Raw genomic sequence first — 18875 nt, 5'->3', positions numbered from 1 at the left:
TTCTCCTTTATGCGGACGACACAGTCTTATTATCACGAACTCAACTTGGCATGAAAAGACTACTGACTGGCTTTGCAGCTTACTGCAATGCTAATACCTTATCTATTAATCACACAAAATCCAAAGTGGTAGTCTTTTCAAAGAAAAAGGTTAGATTTTCCTGGCGCCTAGGCTCTACTAGAATTGAGCAAGTTAATTCTTATAAATATCTTGGGATATGGTTTCAAGAGTCGGGCTGCTGGACCTCCCAAATCAATTATATAAAAGCAAAGGCAAAAATCTGGGAGCTATCACTCGTTTTTACTTTACCAATGGTGGAAAGTGCATCCCGGCAGCAACACGCATAATTCGAACCAAAATTATGCCGATGCTGACATACGGAACCCCAATTTGGCTGCCATATTCCAAAGGCCGTATTGACGGCATTCTCTACTCTTCCCTAAGATCCATCTTTGGTGTCCCCAGATGCGTTTCTGGGGCTACGCTCCTACTCGAAGCAGGACTAAATTCTTTATATTGTCAAACTTGGCTATGCACCATCTACTTCTGGCTCCGCTGCTTCTACACACTTACCCCAGAATCTTACACCAGGCGAGTATTGGCCGACTCCTTTAGTGCCTCATGGCCATCACTTGTCGTAGAAAAAATTTTATCGGTCGGGCTCTCTCCTTCAGAATTGTTAAATATGGATTTTATTGCGGCTAAGGCTGTGGTCAGATGTAGGCTAGTTGATATCGACAACCAAGAGCTACTGGCCAAGGCGTCAGGACCTTGCTCTCTCCGGGCTTTGGGCCTGAGTGTTCTACCTAGTGATAACGGACAGCGCTATTTACACTGGCTCTCTGTTCCTAAATACAGAAGGGCCTTTACTTTGGCCCGTTTCGACACCCTGCCCTCCAAATTTCTTGAAGGAAGATTTAATAAGATCCCAAGAAATCTTAGGTTTTGCCCATGCAATGCCCAGGAGACTGAGACTGTTTCGCACGTTTTATTCCACTGTAAATTTTATGATCATGTTAGAAATGATCTTTTATCCCCTACTTTTCTAACCTTCCCAGGCCAATCTAAAAACACATTGCTAATTCTTCTTTTACAAGGTATAGATGAGTTTATTACCCTTGCTGTAGGCAAATTTATAAACCAGGCCATGCAGATAAGGTAGAACCTGCTTGGCATACAGCCTTGATTTTATGCTTCTGTTTTTTTTTTTTTGTATTTATCTATTCCTCTGTATTTTATTTCTCGATTGCTGAGGTCTGTTGACTATGCAATAAAGAATTCATTCATTCATTCACCCCAGTCCTCTTCCTATCTCCTCGCGCGCTCTGTAGAGCTTAGGGCGCAGAGAATTAACACGCGTGTGCTGAAGAGTAATCACACATGAGTTAATAGGAGAATTAATCCTCACCTACTGGAGTGTCAGCACACATTGGCTTTGCAAACTCTCGCTGTTTTCTCTGCCTTCCTTTCCCCCATACCCTTCCTTTTCTCTCCCCACGCGCTCCATAGAGCCGGTAAAAAGAAAAGCAAAAGCTCTCCGGCATTCCCAGAGAAATGGGAGGACGTGAGTGCCGCCGGCCTTAAGACGCATGCGCGCCGGGAGAGTGTAGGGTGCCTATAATAACAGAGAGAAAGCAAGGGAACGGAGTTGTGAAGAGAGCCTCGCACGGTCACGCCCGCCCATGTACCCGCCCAGCGGTAGCTCAGAAAACTGAGCCAGGAGTTGGGCAGCCGCGGCTGGTGGCGTTCCGAGGCAGGCGAGAGAGAGAGCGGGCGGGCGGGCTACAAACAGAAAGCCAGTGGCTCGCGTTGGAAAGTGCCAAACCGCCGGAGGTTCCGATTGGTGTCTCCGAGAAGAGTGCAGACAGGGAAGAGAATCAGCGGCAAAAAGGTAAACTCGGAGCTGGGCAGCGAGGAGGAGAGAGCCGCGAGAGGTGGCTCTCCAGCCTGCCTCCGCTTCACCAACGGGCGCTAGCCCCAAAGTCGGACTTGACTCCCCTGAAGGTCAGCGCGAGGTGCGGCCCGGGAACCGCGGCTCTTAGGCAACCGGACCTCCCTCTCCGGGCTTGGGGAGGCAGGAGAGGAGCCCGACGACGCATCCTTGATGGTGGGCGCAGGTAGAAAACGAAGCGCGGCGCAACGGGAGCGCCAGGGAGGGGAGTGACGCTCTCCTGCTGCCTCCGGGAGCGCCTTCTGGGGCTCTCCTGCCTGCCCGTTGACTCGTCTCGCCACACGCGTGCCCGGGGCGCTCACCTATGCTAAGGACCTGCCTTTGTATGTGTAGGTTTGTTATGGTTGCAGGAGCCCTTCGCTCCGTCCCGCCCGCCCGCCTGGTGGCATCCCTTCAGCCATCACAGTCCCGCCTCTCCTGCCCTCCAGGCTGCCGGACAAGTTTGTGGAAGCCGCTGCCCCTTTGGCGCCTCGGCCGGCTTCCTTCTCTCACGCCTCACACCCCCGCCTCCAGCTCTCGCCTTGCTTCAGACTGACGAGAAGGGAAGGTCCCGTGCGGGATTTCCAAGAGACCCAGGAATAGCCGACTGTTCGCGGAGTGCCCAGAGCGGCGTAGGCGCCACCGAATGACTCCGCCTTGGGGCACCTCCTCCTCCTAGGAAACCGGCCTGGATTCCGTTAGGCTTGTCAGAAAGAGTGGATTCTTTCTCGCCGGCGCTGGCTGTGCTTGCTGCCCGTTACCAACGACGGGCGTGCTCCGGGCAATTAGCGTGGGACCTCAACCGGACTGAGTCATCTCTCTGGGACGCAAGATCCTTCTCTCCCCCCGCTCCTTTCTCGTTCCCAGCAACTGCGGGACTTTGTTCCTAGCACACCTCACTAGTTGGCTCCTGCTTGTTCTTCAGGGCTAGCCGGCTCCATATCCTGTACAACCGGGGGGTGACGCTGACTGGGCACCCACCTTAAGGGGGCGCCGCAGACGCGGATTGCTAGGGGACCCCTGACACACGGCGCCAACCTTGCGCGCGCAGCTGAAGGTTCGCTTGGCTATCCTCGCCCCACACGACCACAGGCGCGCTTGTGACACCCACACGTGTATAGATTAAAAAAACCACCTAAAGTTGCACACCCACCCACAGTGGGCGCTGTGTCTCGTTTCTTCCTCGACCCAGGCAGAAAGGAGAGGGGCGCCTGCCCGTCCGCGTCACTCTCCGAGGCCCGACTGTGGGCGCCCGGCGCTGCCGCCCCCTCGCGGTGCCATGTGGAGGGGGCGCTGTTCCCTGCGTCGGGTGGCGCTGAGAGGGCCGCCTTTGCTGTCGCTGCTGCTGCTGGCGCTCGGGCTGCTGGCGAGCGCGCGGGCTAGCGGCGAGTATTGCCACGGCTGGCAGGACGGGGCGACTTGGCGGGACGGCTTCCAGTGCCCGGAGCACTTCGACGACGGCGACGCCACCATTTGCTGCGGCACTTGCGCCCTTCGCTACTGCTGTTCCCGCCCGGAGGCCCGTTTGGACCAGGGTGTCTGCGACAACGACAGGCAGCAGGGGGGAGCTGAGCAGGGCCGGCCGGACAAGGACATTCCCGACGGCGCAGCAGGTAGGAAGCGAAGGGAGGGAAGAAAGGAGCTACATGATAACCGAGTCAGACCCGTGGTTCATCTAGCTCAGTATTGGCTACATTGACTGGCAGAGGCTCTCAGTTTAAAACACATTATTTCCCCAAAAGAATTCAATACAATTCCCAGCACCCTTAACAAACTTCCATGAACAGTGTGTTTGCAGTGTCAAGACAGAGGTATCTCCCAGCCCCATCTGGAGATGCTGGGGATTGAACCTGGGACCTTCTGCATGCAAGGTAGATGCTCTACCACTGAGCTGTGGCCCTTCCCATATTTCTCATAACATCATTGCTTTTTTAAAAATCCAACTATCCTCAAATTTTGCCCCACTATGCCCCCCTTCCCCACCAAGTGGAACTACACAGACTCTCAAAACAACATCCCTTTCAGCTATACTTGTTTATTAAAACTGCAGAGGAGTGATTTCTATGCACCCACCTCTCACCTGCCCTTGCATGCTGGTTGATGGCATACACTGGATTTGCACTTAACACTGAATTTTCTTTGGCAAGTGTATATCCACCTGTATAGCTGACATGGCACTAAATAGGAGCACATGACTAGTCTCTTGGTGTTTCATGGAATCATAGACTAGTAGAGTTGGAAGGGGCCTATAAGGCCATTGAATCCAGTCCACTGCTCAATGCAGGGATCCAACTTCAAGCATACCTGACAGGTGGCTATCCAGCTGTCTCTTGAATGCCTCCAGTGTTGGAGAGCCCACCACCTCCCTAGGTAATTGGTTCCACTGTCCGTACTGCTCTACCAGTTAGGAAGTTTTTCCTGATAGCCAGTTGAAATCTGGCTTCCTGTAACTTTAGCCCATTATTTCTGTCCTGCACTCTGGGATGATTGAGAAGAGATCCTGACCCCCTCTGTGTGACAACCTTTCAAATATTTGAAGAGTGCTATCATATCTCCCCTCAGTCTTCTCAAGGTAAACATACCCAGTTCTTTCAGTCTCTCCTCATAGGACTATGTTTCCAGCCCTCTGATCATCCTCGTTGCCCTCCTCTGAACCTGTTCCAGTTTGTCTGCATCCTTCTTAAAGTGTGTCCAGAACTGGATGCAGTTCTCAAGATGAGGCTCAACCAGTGCCGAATAGAGGGGAGCTAGTACTTCATGTGATTTGGAAACTATACTTTTGTTTACCCAAGTGATATGTGGAAATGTTGTTCTTGGGGCATGGAGATAAAAAAATTAACTGCACTACACAAATTGCAATAAATGTAGGTCTTCAGTTCAAAATACTAATTTGTAAGCAGCCTCAGGGCCAGGTTCACGCATGATGCTAACAAAGTGAATTTGAGGCTTTCTCACATTGCTTGGGTGCACATGAATGTTATTGATGCCCTGTGGCAAGCAGCTGTTTTTAAATCTGGTGATCTACAGTCTAGTCTTCCCAAAACTCATCCTTCCCTCACTCGCATGCAAATAAGAGGCTTACAACAGACTATCAAGTTTAGCAGCACAGATCTGGAACTGGAAATTGCAATATAGGGGCAGCAGAGAAGAGCTTAAAAATGTCTGTTTATGTACAGGTATAAGTCAATGTTACTTTGGTGTATGTTACACGTGCTTTATTGACTGGAGAAAAAGAACACCAATCGTTAATTTTCATTAATGATTGGTGTTCTTTTTCTCCAGTCAATGAAGCATGTATAGCAAAAACATTCCTTTCACTTTCCCAGCTCCTACAGCTGGGAAACCTTTTATTCCTCAGTGCTTAGGGGAGGAGAGATAAACAAATGGGTGTGTGTGTTAAGTGCTGTTGGATCATTTCCATGCTGATACAATGAGAGAGGTGCATCCACATATATTTTGCCTTTTCCTTCTTAGAAGTAGGAGGTTGGTCAGTTGTTGAAAATTGCCCCCTATATGCTGGTATAGTAAGAAATTATACACCAGGTGTGGGGAACCTTTGTCCCTCTAGATGTTGCTGAACTACAAGTGCCATCATCCCTGGTCATTGGCCATGCTTGCTAGGGCTGATGGAAGTTGTAGTTCAGCAGTGTCTGGTGGGACAAATATTCCCTACACCTGCTTATACACTGTCCACCTATGGCCTCTTTAAATTCCAGGAAAGACTCCCTGAATTCCTTTCCAAAACATCTTGGTAAACAGATCCCATTGCCACAGCATATAGAAGTTTTTCTTGTCAATGTACAAAGCTCCCTTTACTGCTCTGATGTCACTATCTTCATTATCCTTCAGTTTCTTTACATTTGAGATTTAAATAGCTTGAGAGCACAATCTGTACTGGCCATTACAAGTCCACAAGACACTTAGGAAGCCACTGTATATTGAGTCAGCTCCTTGGTCCATCTAGCTTAGTATTGTCTACTGACTGACAGTGGCTCTCTGTGGTTTCAGGCAGGGGTCTTTTCCATACCTAGAGATGCCAGGGATTGAGCCCAAGACCTTCTGCATGCAAAACAGATGCTCTACCACTGAGCCCAGCGGTCCCATTAAGTTTAAAATTCACTTATAACTGGGTTCAGGATATAGTAATTCATCATAACTCAGCATTTGGTCATCTATGAAGAGATTATGAAAGCTAGAGGTGCAGAAGAGGAGTAAAGGGAACAGTCTCTTTATATGTTAGTCATTAAAAAAGTCCCAAAATATAAGAGGCATGGTTAGAGAAAAAAATATTATATTAAAATTAATTATAATAATTACAAATACCATATCTTACACAAAAATATTTATTTATTTCTAACCGTTTGAGAAAAGGAAATTATTGCTGTCCATAACTAACAACACATAAATTAGTCTCTTAAGCTTTCTATTTTTTCGTATATTAAATCAGCGTTGCAAACTTGGAAATATAAACTTCCAACCACAAAGTTGTGTATAGATAGCTTCCAATGATTTATGTTATAAATAACTCCTAATGTGTTTTTCTGATTTGGATGCAATTTGTCAGCTTGAGCAAGGCAAGGTATATATTAAGGCCACAATCCAGCCAAAGTAAAGCACTTATAGACTGCAATCCTATACACACTTAGCTGGGAGTAAGTCCCATTTGGCTCAAATGGCCTTTCCTCTGAGTAGACATGTAGGACTGTAAGTCTCACTGATTTCGGAGGGAAAGAGAAGCACAAAATTAATTAAGCACCTGTTGATTTGGGCTGGATCTCATTTTCATTTTATTTACTCATGATACAATTATTTTAATGGGTTGTGACAGCCCATTAAGAACTTCAGAATAAGTTGAGAAGATCTGGAGCTGAGCTCTGTAATCCATCTTCCTGTGAAGTCACCATAGCATTTAATTACTTTAAACTAAAGTGTATACTGTCAAAAGTATTTTTGAGAACATGGATAAAGTGGTGACCCCCCCTTCCTGTTCATAAACACAGTGGCTGCAATCCAGCCTAGAGTTATCTGCAGCTAAGCTCAAGAGTCCTTCCTTATGGGATTGTGGCCAGTATCTGAAAAAAGTTCCACTGAAATTAATCGGTCTTATGTAATGTGTTTAGGATTTTGATGAAACACTGTTTTTCAAAACTTTCTAACGCTAATCAGGCAGTATTTTTTAGGATGCTTACCTTTTTCTTTAAGACAATAAAAAGTGCAGATAGTAAATGTCATCGTAGAAGAGGCATTTTTCCTTTTCTTGCATTCACAGTGGGGAAATACCTCTTTTAAGAAGATGCTGGTTATGTCATGTCATCTAAAAAAGAAAAGGTTGCATCCAGAGTTCCACTTCATGGTGAAGGAAAAGCTACTTGCTGGGAGGAGGGGTGCTGATCTTCCCAAAATTAGCATGTGAGGTGGCACAGATGTGGGAAGGAGGAATTAGTAAAGACTGCCTGTTTTCCTTCTCCCAGCAAGGAATGGCCTTTGGCTCTCTGTGTTTTCTGTGAATGAAAGGAGGCCTTCCATTTGTGAAATGGCCAATCTAGAACCAACCTTTCAAAATAATTTCTTTTCCTTTTGAACTATTGTGTTTATTCATATGCAAATATAATCAATTAATTTGCTAATCAGCTAAAACTCATACAATTAATTGCCTAATATTTCTTTAATTGGGCAAAAATGATATCTTATCCTCACAATGCTTACATAGTACTGACATAGCAACTTCACAGATAAGCAGGAATTTTAACCTTGGACTTCCACTACCAGACAAATCCAGCATCATCAACAGCTCTACCCCCAGCTACCTTAACTCAGGAAAGAGCACTGGATTCCCTTGTTGAATTGGGATCTGCACAGGCCACAACTCATCTAACAGTGCATGCAAATCACCTAACATATGGCCATATTCAGCATTTGGAGCTGTGCAAAGCAGTTCCAGATGCTCACTGCAGAACTGGCTTCTGCCAGGCTCTGATGCAGGCATATCTGCGAGCCAATCAGGAAGCAGATCCTCTAGGGCAGGGGCAGCCAACATAGTGACCTCCAGATATTTTGTACTAGAACTTTCATCATTTTGGACTACAATTCTCATTCCTGATCATTGGCCATGCTGGCTGGGGCTGATGGGAATTGTAGTCCAAAGCATTCGGAGAGCACCATGTTGGTTACCCTTTCTCTAAGATGTGGCCTCTGTTGTGAGGAGAATTCTGTGAGGGAGGGACACTGCCAAGAGTCATTAAGGTCTGAAAGAAATCACCCCCAAGCTGTGAGTCAGGACCTGCAGCCAGATAAAGAGAACAGCACCCCTGCACTTCTGCCCCCCTCACTTGAGGGACTGTCAAAAACTACTCCACTGAGTTTATAAACGGAGTTTATAGTATTCCCAGCTGGAGAGAACGGGAAACCACCCCTGTGTTATCCAGCATGCTATGGGGGTGCTGCTATCTTAAGAACACAAGAGCCTGTTGGATCAGGCCAAAGACCCATTTAGTCCAACTTCTTGCCCTTTTGGGGTGGGGGGAGGAAGAGAGAAGACAGATCACCATTTAGCTGGTGACATAAATGAGCTGTATTTGCTTTACTAGGGCACTTTAGAGCGATAAAAGCACTTCACCCATGTTAGGTGAAGTAGGTCAGAATTATTCTCCCCCTATTGCAGATGAGGGATGCTGTGGCTGAGGCAAGTGAAGCTAATGCGGTGTCCTCCAGAAGATGCCACCCTGGGCTCCTACTGGGAGAAAGGGTGGGATATAAATCAAATCAAATAAATAAAAATAAATAACTAAGATGTTGGACTACAGCTCTGATTAATCATGCCTCAGCAACTGGCCATGCTTGCTGTGGCTGATGGGTGCTATATAGCTACGTCTGGAGGGCTCTGCCTTGGCTTTCTTCTGGGCCAAAGGGTAGCAGTACTGCCTGAGGCTACTTACGGCACCAATGAAATTTGAACCAGGAGTTCCTGATTCAGTCTCTGAGCTACTGTGCTAAGTTAAAGGGAATGCGAATCTCCATCCACCCCCTGGGTCTGCTGCACAGAGGTGTGACGTGTGCTTATTGTAACTCTTGCAGACAGCCGAAAGCAGTAGAGGGTCACCCTACCAGTTCATATAAGTATAGATTGTTTTTACTTTGTTTAGCGAGAAGGGAATAATATGTTACTGAAAGGGAGGGGGAGAGTTTGTACATGCTTCACATCTTGTGTAGTGCTGCCATGGAGGAATGTGGGAAAAGGCAGGCAGCAGTGACTAAGTGCACACCTGTAATTTTTACTTAGCAACTCATTCATACTTTACGAATGACAGAATTCTGAATCTTCCTTTTTCTTCTGTTTTGATAGGAAGTTCTAATGTATTAGGCTTAGTATTGTTGTTGTTGTTTATTTCTACCCCACCTTTTGGCCAAAAGGCCCTCAAGGCGGCTTACAAAAAAAAATTAACACAAATATAAAAATACATCAATAAAAACAATACAATGTACAAAAACAGCAGTTACAACATCCAATAAAATACATTAACAAATCACAAAGCAAAACTTCACTCCTCTCTCTTCTTGGCCTTCTAAAAAGGGCCCAGGAGAAAAGATGGGAGGCAAATGCCCATCTCCAAACCTGCAGAGACACACACAAAGCAAGAAAAGCCCCTCTAGAAGGAACAGAGAGAGGAAGCCGGCCCAGCAGTGGCAGACAAGGGAAACAGCAGCGGAGTCAACACCATCCCGGGAAACATGTCTCTCCGGTGAACCTTCCCAGTCTAGGTTCAAGGCACACTCTCCTCCACACCCCGGCACATCTGATAGACAAAGAAGCAGGACAAAGGCTTGAGGAGGAGGCTGAAGATGGCCATGCTGCAGAATATCTTGGTTGTGTTTCAGACAATATATACTAGCATTCTGCTAATAATGTTTTTTGCATCGATTTCTGCCTCCATTCTGAAAACTAACAAGAAAATCCGAGATGATTTTTTTTTAAAAAAGTATTCCAAGTAACATGGCACTTCGTATCACCTTCAAACCTGCCCGTTACTATATTATAAATGAATAAATAGCACCACTTTCTAATCATGCGTTTATGTGATTGGATTTCAAAAGGTGAAGTTCAGCCTGTGGGAAAGTCCTGGTTGCTTCCCAGCACTTTTCCTGCTGTTCACGAATCCTAAACACATCAGAACTACCCTGAAGTTACATTATAATTAGGACTGGTTTACGCCTGGACAGTCTGCTTGTTGCAGCGAATGCGTTAATTTCAGTGAGGTTGAGTGCCTGTGTCCCATTGAAATTAATGGCGATTGCACAACAGGAGACCTTCAGGGTTTACTTACTTACAACAAAAAGGACACTTAATCTTCAATCACTTTTCTCTACTAGTTCATGGTCATATTGAAGCAGCTTTTATAAACAGGGTTTCAACAGTGCAACACTGTACGCATATGTTCAGATGTAAACCCCACTGGGTTTCCCTGGTTACTGTGTGCACAGTAAGTGTGCACAGGATTGATGCCTTAATCTAAAAATATGACTGCAGTTACAGGGAGGTCGACCCAGGAGCTATAAGAAGCATTGGATCTCTCTGTCCAAGGAGGGAGGGGGGAGAGAGAGAGAGAGAGAGAGAGAGAGAGAGAGAGAGAGAGAGAGATCCAATATGTTGTTCAACTAACTTTTCATGCAACATGCTGCAGTTGTGGAATTGCTTATCCGGTGATTCCAATGGAATTTACATGTAAAAGCAACGGGGATAATAAAGTGTGAACTAGAGCTGAGCTGAAATTTGTCATTAAAGACCTTTCCTGGCATTTTTCTTTTACTTATCCATCCCCCCCCCCAAAAAAAGAAGTCTGCTTTGAATAATTTTCTCCAGATATTCTCCACCATTTTTGGGGTGGTGGTACCAATGATTTCCCTCCCCCACAGTCCCTTGGAGCAATTCTAGATCTGAGACACTGTTGGAATTGCAAAATGTAGGTCTGGTTGCCAACACAGTGAGGAACTTAGGGGAAAAAGAAGCTTATGATACTGCCATGGCTAGTTGTGAGCCACCACCAGCACCCCAAAAAGTTGGAGAATTTCAGTGAAATGCCCCCTCCCTAGTTTCTCTGCCCACAAATACGGTGAAGAGTTTACAGGGGTCATTTGTGCACAGGTATAGTGTGAAGATAGGCATGTCCAAGGGCAGAACTGGACATTACCGAAATGATGGTGCTACCAGCAAAAATGGCATGCTCAGGTTGAGTTGCCCCTCCTCCCCTCCCCTAATGTGTAGTGATAGAGTCACAGGACATTAACTTATCAAGCACTGCATTTCTTACAGTGGCAACCAAAGATGTGGAATGGCAATGGAGAAAAACATCATGATGTTATTATGTAACGTATTTGATTCACTATGGGTTGTATCCAACGCCGCCACTCCACTTGTGCAACAAACTTCCACTTGTGTCATAGAACTTCCCCCCTTCCTTCCCTTGCTGCCCCCCACGCACCCTCAAAATCTGCTCCAGAGGGTTGGGGGACCATCTTAAGCAGATTTTGAAGGCGCATGGCATGAGGAAGAGGAAGCCCCACCGCACAAGCAGAAGTCTGTTCTGCCCAGTGTTGCATACAACCCTTTGTGTAATGGGGGAGAGAAGTGGGAACTTGACAAGGGAACAGCAGTGTTGGCAACAGTCCTGTGGTTTAGATAATGTCTTGCTCTGCCCCAAGTTCCATTGAATGTGTGAAGCAGTCGTAAGGCTTTAGCAATGGTTTTGTCCTCTTAAAGGTAGGTGGAGAGGTAGCTCGTAATATGTACAGTTCCAGAGCCTTTGCCGACCCTCACAGTTTAGACATTTTCTATATACTTGTTTGCCTCTTGCTCCTTGGGTAATGCATGGCTTTGCATTGGTGATAACCTCTTTAAGAGTTTCTTTTCTGTTGGCAGTGCCTATCTACGTGCCGTTCCTTATCGTTGGGTCTGTTTTTGTTGCATTCATCATCTTGGGATCTCTAGTAGCAGCTTGTTGCTGCCGGTGCCTGCGCCCCAAGCAAGAGCCTCAACAGAGCCGAGCTCCTGGAGCTAACAGGATAATGGAGACTATTCCCATGATTCCAAGTGCCAGCACCTCCCGAGGATCTTCCTCGCGTCAATCAAGCACCGCTGCCAGCTCCAGCTCCAGTGCCAACTCAGGTGCCAGGCCCCCCCCTCCCAGGTCACAAACCAACTGCTGTTTACCAGAAGGGACCATGAATAATGTATATGTCAACATGCCTACCAATTTCTCCGTACTGAACTGCCAGCAGGCTACGCAGATAGTGCCTCACCAAGGCCAGTATTTGCATCCACAGTATGTGGGATATGCTGTGCAGCATGACTCTATGCCCATGGCGCCTGTACCACCTTTCCTGGATGGGCTGCAGAGTGGATACAGGCCTATTCAGTCTCCGTATCCCCACAGTAACAGTGAACAGAAGATGTACCCAGCAGTGACTGTGTAGCTCAAAGAAGGAAAACAGCAACGGCCAAGAAAAAATAAAAATACTGCTGCAACAGATTGTAAGCAGAGGAGAAAGAAGTTTGCTGAACATAATTTGTAAATAATTTCAGAAGGCTCATGCATGTCAGACAGTATTTATAAACTGTTTTCTTTTCATTGGGTTCAGTTGCCAAAAAACTGTTTGAAGATACATTGAATTAACATTTCCAGATAATGCTTCCATTCCAGAGCATGATTTACAGAGGAAAGGGATTATGCCGAAGTGGCATCTACATTTCAGTTCGACAAGGGTGTGTGAGAGCGATTAAATGCTGAGCCATAAAGTGCCCTTCAGGTGCTATAAAGTCAACAGTATTTGCTTAGTTAATAGAAAACATTTTGTTATGTGGTTCAAGATAATTGTTTCAGAAGTGTCTTTTGCCCAGAATCTAAAGACACTTCTTATTGCTGTTCTGACAATCACACTAATGATAGAAGGCTGAACAGTGCAATCCTGGTAAATTACATAATCCTAGAAGTTTGATTTGAAATTACAGGGAAGGGACCACAGCTCAGCGGTTGAGCATGCACTTATGCGTGCAGAAGGTCCCATGTTCAAATCGTTGCATAGCCAGTGTTTTTTTTAAAGCAGGGATGGGGAACCTGTGGTCCTCCAGATGTTGTTGGACTCCCATCTGCCCTAGCCAGCGGCATGGCCAATGGTCAGGGATTATGGGAGTTGCAGCCCAACACCATTTGGAGGCCCACAGGTTCCCCATCCCTTTTTTGAAGGATCAAGTAGCAGGTGAGGAAAGAACCTCTGCCTGAGAACTAGTCAGGGCAGACAATGCTGGGTTGGGTGAACAAACAGCTTGACCTGATATAAGGCAGCTTCCTATGTTCCTGTTCCCTTTCCAGTGAAAAGTCATTTCCTTTCAAAGAAGTATGCAAAACGTTTGTGTTCCTATGGAGCTTAACTTATCCGACGTTTGATTTTGGCAGGGACATGCTTAGTGGGATTTTTAACTCTCCCCATCCTTTTTGCTGTATTGCAAACTGCTTTTGAAAGCCCCCTTAGTATTGTGAAGCAGTTAGCCCTGTGGTATTGGTACGGTGGCTGTTTGACAAGCACTAGCCCAAAGGCCCCTCAGGTGCCTGGAAGTAGCAGTGCACTCCTTTGGATCCTGACAGTGCTCAGGAGTCCTATATTTTGCAGAAGTGTTGTTTTATTGTAGCAATTTTCAAAGCAGAAATGATTATGAAGATTTTATTCCAACTGAAGTATCCATAGAAGCCTCAATACCTGTTTTGTTGTTTGGTGCATGTTGTATTTAGCTGCATTTATTTGCAAATACTACTGCCATCCTCAAATACCTTGGAATTTGAGCATCAGTGGCTTGAGATTTGTGGATTGCAGCCAAGACATCTTCCAGTATGATTCCTTAACCCCACATCCAGTTAAATGAAATCCAAAAGTCATAGACAGGCCCAGATAGTTTGGACTTCATGGAAATGGAATTTGTATATAAGACAAATAAAAATGCTCAGTCCAAATAAATGACCATGGAAAGACTTACAGAGCTAGAAAAGGAAAATTGTAAAAGTAAAAGCATTAGAAGTAAACAGTAATGCCACCAAAATGCTTGTTGTCGGAGCATGACATGTTAATAGATTTCCATTCTGCAAAAATCACTTTGTTAAACTATTTCCGCATGACATAAAGGTCTTTGGGATGTTGGGACTCCATGGATGTATTGCACTGACCTCAGTTGATTTAATCTATTGGCAGCTAAATTTTTGGGAATCATTAGAAGGTCTGTTGTGATTGTTACTGTATTTCATGGTTCAAAAATCCAGTACCCTAGGATTTGGTTTCTCATTAAAAGTATTGTTGTGTAGCAATATACTTCAATATGTTTCTGTTTACTGAAGTTTGACACTTAGATACTGACACCGTGCCAAAGTTTTGTCCCTATCCTACCCCATGTTCCATGCACAAGTAATAAATGCAAAACAAAAACTCTTGACCAATGAAACAGAAATGCATGTGCCCATTAGTACCACTACTCTGATCCAGAAAATTTACTGGAATACACTCCATGCAGCTCTCATGTGTGCATAAGTACTTTGCATCCATAAGAATTAATTGGTTCAGGACACCTGTCTGTTTCTGTTGGTTGTTATCCTCAAAGTGATACAGTGTCTAGATCAGAGGCTCTCAAGCTGTAGTCGGTGGTTTGCAAGCTCCGTTCAGGTGGTTCCATGTAAAGGTTGCAAGGCTGTTGAGAATATTTATATGTGGTCATGCACTGCCCCCCCCAATGATGAAGATTGAGTCCTTTTTGACCAGGACCACACTAGCCCAGGGTCTGTGATTTTCATAATATGGGCTGGTGCAGTTAACTCATTTTCCCCTAAATATTTACCAGTTAAAAAGTATCTTAACAGCCTAGCCTGGAGACTGTGATTTTTATAAAACTGCTGTTTTTAACTATGATGCCAGTCTTTTTTTAAAAAAAGTTATTAAATAGGACTTATGTGTGTTCTTCAATTTTTAGTTCATTAAGTGATCTGCCAAGACCCGTGGCAATTTTCAAGGGGTAGCCAGTGTGGTGTAGTGGTTAGATTGTTGGACTACGACCTGGGAGACCAGGGTTCGAATTCACTCAGTGACTGCCCATCAGCCTCAGAGGAAGACAGTGGTAAACCACCTCTGAATACCGCTTACCATGAAAACCGTATTCATAGGGTCGCCATAAGTCAGGATCGACTTGAAGGCCATTCATTTCCATTTTTCCATTTTCACTGAGGTGGTGGTTTGAGAACCGCTAGTCTAGATCACTTGAACTAAAGGTCTCTGCAATTACCTTACTCAGCTTGCCATGTTTGATTAGTCAAGTGCTGCTGGGAATTTTTTGCAGAACAGTGGATGCTCTCAATATGCTGTTAACTTGAAAAGAAACTGAAGATTCTGAGCAGCTTCCTGGATTGGGCCCACTGTTTCACTTCTAGGAGATGGGCTGATGTTAGCTTTTTCCAGTTGTGAAAAATTGGATTGCAATCCTATAAGTTACCTGGGAGTCAGTCCTACTGAACTCAGTAAGACTTACTTCTGAGTAGAAATGCACAGGATGACACCCTTCTCTGTTCCCCAGAATTCACTTGATTCATTGCACATGCTCTATTACTTATATGAAAATCAGGTGAATCTGTTTGTTTACTTATTTTAAAACATGAATAAGTTAAATTGAAAATATGTAGAAATTAATTTACAATGAACAGGGGAAATGTTTTGAGTTGTAATAAAAAAGTTTGTGACGTGGTGTTTATATGTCATGTATAATAATGTAAAACCAATGTTAATGTTTGGTATAATTTTTTAAAATTTCTTAAAGGGCACTTGAGTAAGTGATTCTTACAAGTGAAGAAAAAAAGATCTTTTGTTTCATAATAAATATTTTATGGTGTGATTTTTCCTCTCTTACAGTTTGTTACTCATTTCCCCTTTGTTTTAGGGTGTATCTGTGTTTGAGATGTAGATAGGACATCAAGCCAAAGTTAAGCACATATAAATCCCATTGATTTCAGTCAGAGAGATTTAAATATGTGCTTAACAGTGCAGTCTTATAAGAATGTCAACTCAAAAGTAAGCCCTCTTGAATTCAGTGGGGCTTCCTTGCAGGTACATGTGTAGAGGATTGCAGGCTAAACTTTCCACTGAAATAAATGGGAATTCTTAAAATGTTTACATTGTGGCCATATTATTTTTTAATGTATATGTGAGAACCTTTGGTCCTCCAGCTGTTGTTGGATTCCAAGTCCTGTCAGCATGATCAATGGTGATGACAGGAGTTATAGTCCAGCAATATCTGGAGGGCCAGAGGTTCCCTATCTCTGGTACATAATAACCAAAAGCTACAATTCCAGTCAAGCAAGGTTAGAATGATGACAATTTGAGTTGTTGATACCTAATAGAACTACACTGAGAGGCTTCGTGCTTTGGTTTCAGGATGTGGTGGTGGTAGCTTTGATGATTTTAAAATGGATTAAATGGATGCATAGAGCAGGGGTGAGGAATTTCAGACCCTTGGGGCCAATTATGGCCCTGCAGACCCCTCTGTTTGGCCCTGGGACTCTCTCTAGGCCACATCTTCTCTCCCAAGGCCCCATCCCTTACCAGCCCTGCTCTGCACCCTCCTTCAGTGATTTTGCATGGAATAATCCATGAACTGCTAATGCCTGTTGATTGCCTGGATGGAGGTTGTGTGTGTGTGTGTAATAGAAACTTCTTTGTGTCTGGAATGCAGCCTACTGTGCAAAGGTAAGGATAACATCCATTGCTCCATCCACTTTTTTGCCTCTGACTCCACCAACCACTGGTGTGTGGCCCCCAGATGTTTGCCTACAAGCGAGTGTGGCCCTTGGGAGCAGAAAATGGTTCCCCACCCCTAGCATAGAGAAGCCCTTACCAACTGCAAAGGAGAGCAGAGGCAGGAGAGGGTGCCATGTGGAAACCACTTTTTGTCACTTTCTCCCTGCTCTCTCCCACTCCCCCTTGCTCCTCCCATTTTCTCTCCTTTCTTCTGCAACCCCGTTGCCCTGTTCTTCCACCCTTACCAGACAGTGGGGGATAAGGGTTCTTACCCGGAAAGGCATTCTGGGCAAATGAAGTCAGGTGCAGCTGGAGTCTGTTCAAAGGGCACTTTCTTGAGCAGCACACCTGCCTGGATGTTGTTTTTTAAAACAACAAACGAAAAAGGATATTCAGCAACCAGTCCGTATCAGTCCACAATCATGGGTACCAATGCCATACCTCACTGTTGCCATACCATCATCTGCTGCTGCCTCTGGAAGTTTTTTGGAGGACCCCGTAAGCTGTGAGGATCCAGACTTAAGCCCCACAGTGCATGGGAGATGGTGCCGCTGGGCTGCTTCAGCAGGTGTAGCCTTTTCGCATCTCAAGGTTAATCTTCCATAACAGCATTTCTTTTTACCCAGTTATTAAAGGAGCCAGTGTGGTGTAGTGGTTAAGGCAGCCTTTCCCAACCAGTGTGCCTCCAGATGTTGTTGGACCACAACTCCCATCAGCTTCAGCCAGCATTGCCAATGGTCGGGAAAGATGGGAGTTGTGGTCCAACAACATCTGGAGGCACACTGGTTGGGAAAGGCTGGGTTAAGGTGTTGGACTACAACATGGGATACCAGGGTTCGAATCCCGACATAGCCATGAAGCTCACTGGGTGACCTTGGGCCCATCACTGCCTCTCAGCCTCATGAAAACCCTATTCATAGGGTCACCGTAAGTCAGAATCTACTTGAAGGCAGTACATTACATGCACACACATTAAAGGCACAGAAACTGCCTTAGGTCTGTCAATGGCCATCTGCCATGGTAGCTGAATGGAGCCTTTATGCTTGTAGGCACGGGATCGGCCCTAGCCCAGTGGTAAGCACCTGCTTTGCATAGAGAAAGGCCCAGGTTCAGTCACTGGCATCTCCAGGTAGGGCTGGCATGCCTGCTTCCTGAAACCCTGGCGAGCTGCTGCCAGTCAGTGTAGGCAATACTGAGCTAGATGGACCAATGGTCTGACTCTGTATAAGGAAGTTTCCTATGTTCCTGTATCTCCTGTATTTTTTGTTTACTGCCCTGGGTTCCTTCTAGGAGGAAGGGCGGGATATAAATTTAATAAATGATAATAATCACATGTTGGGAATAAAAGTATAATGCCCTGCTTGAGAGCTTCCTTCTGTAAAAACCTTAGGAGATGTGACATGATTTAAGCCATGAGAGGAATTCAGTGGAGAAATTTCTGAACTGGAAGTGCTTTTCATCAAACTATATTCTTCAGTGTGCACTAATGTGCAAGGTTCTTTTGGAAAATAGCAGCTACTTCCATACATACCTATTTTGCTCACTTTTCCAAAACATACTTGTACAATTTGGACTGTGCCCATTATCATACATCTACTTGGCATTGTTCTCGACAACTCGGGGGGGAAATGGGTGGTGATTTCTGGCCTTGGAAGCTGTACATCTTCAATAATAACATTTGGAAACCCGATACAAAGCAAAGAGCAAAATGCAGCTTTGGGGGGGGTATGAGATTTCTTTCGAAAAGGAAGTGCTTTCACTCGGGGCTCCATTCACCAAGGTATCCAAGCATGCGTTTAACTTGAAGCATGCAATTAAGCCCTGATCACAGTGGTGCTAGTCTCCTTGCTGAATTAATGTCTAAACTGTTTCTCGTGGAAAGCTGCTGTGTTGTCGCTCCCCACTGCATCCAGATCATTTATGATCTTTCACATTACAGCCTGCACCTGGCAGTATCACATGAAGTGCCCATATCCTGCTCCTATTGAAGTTTTGTGGGCGTTTTGCCATTGGCTGCAACTGGAGCAGAAACACGTATAGTTTTTCCTCTCGGCAGGGAAAAAGATGATATACTGTAAAATGATATAGTTTGCTGAATAGCTTGCCAGACTGTGTATTCCTAAATTCA

General features: G+C 45.2%; 1 protein-coding gene across 1 annotated transcript; it reads left to right on the top strand.

The window, feature by feature from the left end:
• Nucleotides 1–1630: 1630 nt before the first annotated feature.
• SHISA2 (shisa family member 2) lies at nucleotides 1631–15765 on the top strand. Its single transcript, XM_061628534.1, has 2 exons — nucleotides 1631–3543; nucleotides 11844–15765. The coding sequence occupies exons 1-2, from the start codon at nucleotides 3210–3212 to the stop codon at nucleotides 12395–12397; spliced, it is 888 nt and encodes a 295-aa protein (XP_061484518.1). The 5' UTR covers nucleotides 1631–3209; the 3' UTR covers nucleotides 12398–15765.
• Nucleotides 15766–18875: the final 3110 nt, after the last annotated feature.

This window comes from Rhineura floridana, chromosome 5, assembly GCF_030035675.1.
Source record: "Rhineura floridana isolate rRhiFlo1 chromosome 5, rRhiFlo1.hap2, whole genome shotgun sequence".
Taxonomy (NCBI): Eukaryota; Metazoa; Chordata; class Lepidosauria; order Squamata; family Rhineuridae; genus Rhineura; species Rhineura floridana.
Note: the sequence above shows the minus strand (reverse complement) of the source record. Positions and strands in the feature narration are given on the sequence as shown.